Below are 3,237 nucleotides of genomic sequence, written 5' to 3' on the forward strand. Positions count from 1 at the left end.
TAGATACCAAACTGACAGTTGTCAATTTCCTTGATGAATCTCTAGATTTACAAAAGAATATTTACAAACCCTGTAGAAAGCCCAACGATAGACTTAGTTATATTAATGTAGGTTCCTGCCACCCACCCCCACCCCACCCCATAATATTTAAGAATTTAGTTAAGAGTATTAGTAGGAGAATTTCTAGCTTCTCCTCCAATATAAATATATTTAATAATGCTGCCCCACTATATAACAATGCCCTTAAATCTAGTGGATTTAAAGAGGAAATATCTTACACACCTACTATTAGGCCAGAAATAAAGACAAGAAACATAGAGACAGGAAGATTATCTGGTTCACACACCCCCGAAGTGACCATTAATATAAGTAAATATTTCTTGTCACTTATAGATAGACATTTTTCAATACATCGCAAATATAGAAAATTCTTTAATAGGCATAACCTAAAAATTAGTTTTAGTTCAGCCCCAAATTGACGTTCCTTGAGCTGTCTCCGCTTTTCTTCGCGAAGTCTAGTCCGCTCATCCTCAAAATGTTGCGTACCAGTTTTGACTATACCTCTCCAGGTAGTACGGTCTGTGGCCAGTGTTTCAAGTTCACCAAGGGGGATGTTGCAGAGCTTCAAGGGATTTCTTGAGATGATATTTATATCGCTTCTTTGGACCTCCGTGCGGTCGGTTACTCTCTGCTAACTCCCCCAAAAGACAATCTTGGGTATACCGTTTTCCGGTATCTTTATAACATGCTCCACCCAGCGCAGTTGACGTTCGAGGATTATGCATTCGATACCGGTCAATTTCGCTCGTCTCAGGATCTCTGTATGTGGGATCTTGTCCTTCCAGGTCAGATGAAGAATGCGCTGGAGGCAGCGTATATGAAAGGATTCAAGGAGTTTGAGATGACGACGATAAAGTGTCCAGGTTTCTGAGGCATACAGAAGCGTGGAAACCACAACAACACGATAAACCTTGATTTTCGTGGAGAGATTCAGATCACAATTAAGGAAGACCCTATCCTTGAGACGTTCAAAAGCGGAGGAGGCAAGGTGGATGCGATTCTGAATTTCGTGGTCAATGACCCCATTGCTTGAGATGATGCTACCCAAATAGGTGAATTTCTCGGTTGTCTTGGATCGAAAGAGTCACAGAATGTGAACCATTTTTGGAGCATTGAAGGATGTGTTTTCTTGGTGTTGACCTGGAGTCCAGCCCGACAATCTTCACACGGCAACACTCTCTATACAAGGAAAAGACCCAGATCCGTGACAGGTTCTGCTGAAGGGTAGCTGGTTCGTGGGCGAGAGCTTTGCAGTCATCGGCATACTGTAATTCGAAGAGAGAGGTGTTAGTGAGTTTAGTCTCCTCAAGTTGAAGAGACTGCCATCACGGCGCACAGCCACAAGGAACACATTGAAGAGGACAGGGGCCAGGACACAGCCTTGTTTAACACCGACTTGAACGTTGAAGTAGTCAGACTGATCACCACCCAATGTCACACGTGCTTGCATGCCATCATGGAACTGGCGTAGCCTGGCAAGAAGCTTAGGAGGGCATCCATACCTATGCAGGACATTCCATAGTAGTAGGCGGCTAGTAGTATCAAAAGCTTTAGTTAGGTCAATGAAGGCAAACGAGGCATCACGCTGTTGTTCTGGCTCTTCTGTAACAGGAGGCGGGAGACGAAGACCATGTCGATAGTGCTGCAGTTGGCTGCAGTCTGAGCGATCTCCCTTCTTCTTGAAGATGGAGATTATGTCTGCGTGTTTCCAGCGTTGACGGATCAAGACACTTTTCCAACGGTAGAGGATAATCCGATGAAGACGCCGAACAAAAGCAGGACCACCATATTTATAGATTTCCCCTGACACATCATCTGATCCAGGTGATTTCCTGTTTTTAAGTAGGAGAGAGCTGTACGGATTTCCACGAGGGAGGGTTCCGTATCCAGCTCAGCGAGGGGGGGGGGAGATGAGGGAGCTCATCAATCAGTGTGGTGTCTGTAGGATTTATTTTGTTCAACAAGGAGTTGAAGTGTTCTGCACATCTGTCACGGATCTGGGTCTTTTCCTTGTAGAGAGCGTTGCTGTCCGAAGACCGTATCGGATTGATATGATTGGAAGACATCGATTTGGTTGCAGTGTAGAACTCGTGGATTTTATTTTCATCTGCAAAACGTTGAGTTTCTGCAGCTTTGTTCTTCCACCAAGTGTTCTGAATCTGCCTAAGTCTGCTCTGGCATTCCGAGCAAAGATCTTTCCAATTCTGGAAGTGTGCGTTGGACCTGCTCGAGAGGTAGGCATCATGAGCCCGGTTTTTACTTCTGAAAAGAGGGAGGATCTCATCAGCAGATTCATCAAACCAGTCAGGATTGCGACGTCTAGGGTGTCCTAGTTGTTTGATTGCGACTGGGGAGATCAGGAAGATATGCTTGTCCCGTATATCATCTAGCTCCTCTCGGTTTACCGAGGTAGGATTAGGTAGTGGGAGAGTATCCAATTTGATGGCAAGCTGATCTTGAAAGAGGCCACGATTTTAGGGATCATACAGTTTCGTGGTGTTCAGTCATTTTGATGCTGTCGACTTTCGGCTAGGGGGTCGAATGTTGATTCTAAGCTTGGAGCAGATAAGGTTGTGGTCTGTCCAGCAATCTACTCCACGCATTGCGCGAGTATGGAGGACATCGCCCATGTCTTGATGACGAACAATGATGTAGTATAGGAGATGTCACTTTTTGGAACGCGGGTGCATCCATGACATCTTGTAAATGTCCTGCTATTGAAAGAGGGTGTTAGTGATGCACAGGTCATACTCGCAGCAGAAGGTGAGTAGTCTCTGTCCATTAGCGTTCATTTTTTTCCTGTGCCGTGAGGACCGAGGATCCCTTGCCAGGTGGTATTGTCACACCCAACACGGGAGTTGAAGTCACCCATGAGTAAGATCTTGTCCGATCGGGACATGTTCCGAAACGCAGTATCAGAGAATCATAGAAGGTGTCTTTTATCTCTTCATCAGAGCTGAGAATTGTCAGAAAACGTTTGTTCGAAAGTGGGATTTTGATTGTCATCAGGCGCTCGCCGATACAGGAGGGTATTCTAGGAATTTTCTGCAATAGTCTGTTCTTGATTGCGAAACCAACCCCATGCAAACGGGGTATCCCAGAGGGATGTCCTTTCCAGAAGATGGATCCACCAGCTTCTTCAGTGAGGGAAATCTCATCGGAGAAACGAGTCTCAGT

At 45.4% G+C, this 3,237-nt stretch overlaps 1 protein-coding gene across 1 annotated transcript; it reads right to left on the bottom strand.

Annotated features, from left to right (window-relative positions):
* Nucleotides 1-599: 599 nt before the first annotated feature.
* On the bottom strand, nt 600-2,842 carry LOC106879023 (uncharacterized). Its single transcript, XM_014928426.1, has 3 exons — nt 2,706-2,842; nt 1,327-1,892; nt 600-862 (listed from the first exon to the last, which is right to left on the bottom strand). Exons 1-3 carry the CDS (start codon nt 2,840-2,842, stop codon nt 600-602), a joined length of 966 nt encoding a protein of 321 aa, XP_014783912.1.
* Nucleotides 2,843-3,237: the final 395 nt, after the last annotated feature.

Source organism: Octopus bimaculoides, chromosome 19, assembly GCF_001194135.2.
Source record: "Octopus bimaculoides isolate UCB-OBI-ISO-001 chromosome 19, ASM119413v2, whole genome shotgun sequence".
Classification (NCBI taxonomy): Eukaryota; Metazoa; Mollusca; class Cephalopoda; order Octopoda; family Octopodidae; genus Octopus; species Octopus bimaculoides.

Coding starts and splice junctions, on each gene's coding strand:
- LOC106879023 (XM_014928426.1), bottom strand. CDS start 2,842: ATGGACAGAGACTACTCACCTTCTGCTGCGAGTATGACCTGTGCATCA. Junction 1,893..2,705: donor ATCTCCTATACTACATCATT/GTTCGTCATCAA, acceptor ACTTAAAAACAG/GAAATCACCTGGATCAGATG. Junction 863..1,326: donor ACCTCTCTCTTCGAATTACA/GTATGCCGATGA, acceptor CGCTGCCTCCAG/CGCATTCTTCATCTGACCTG.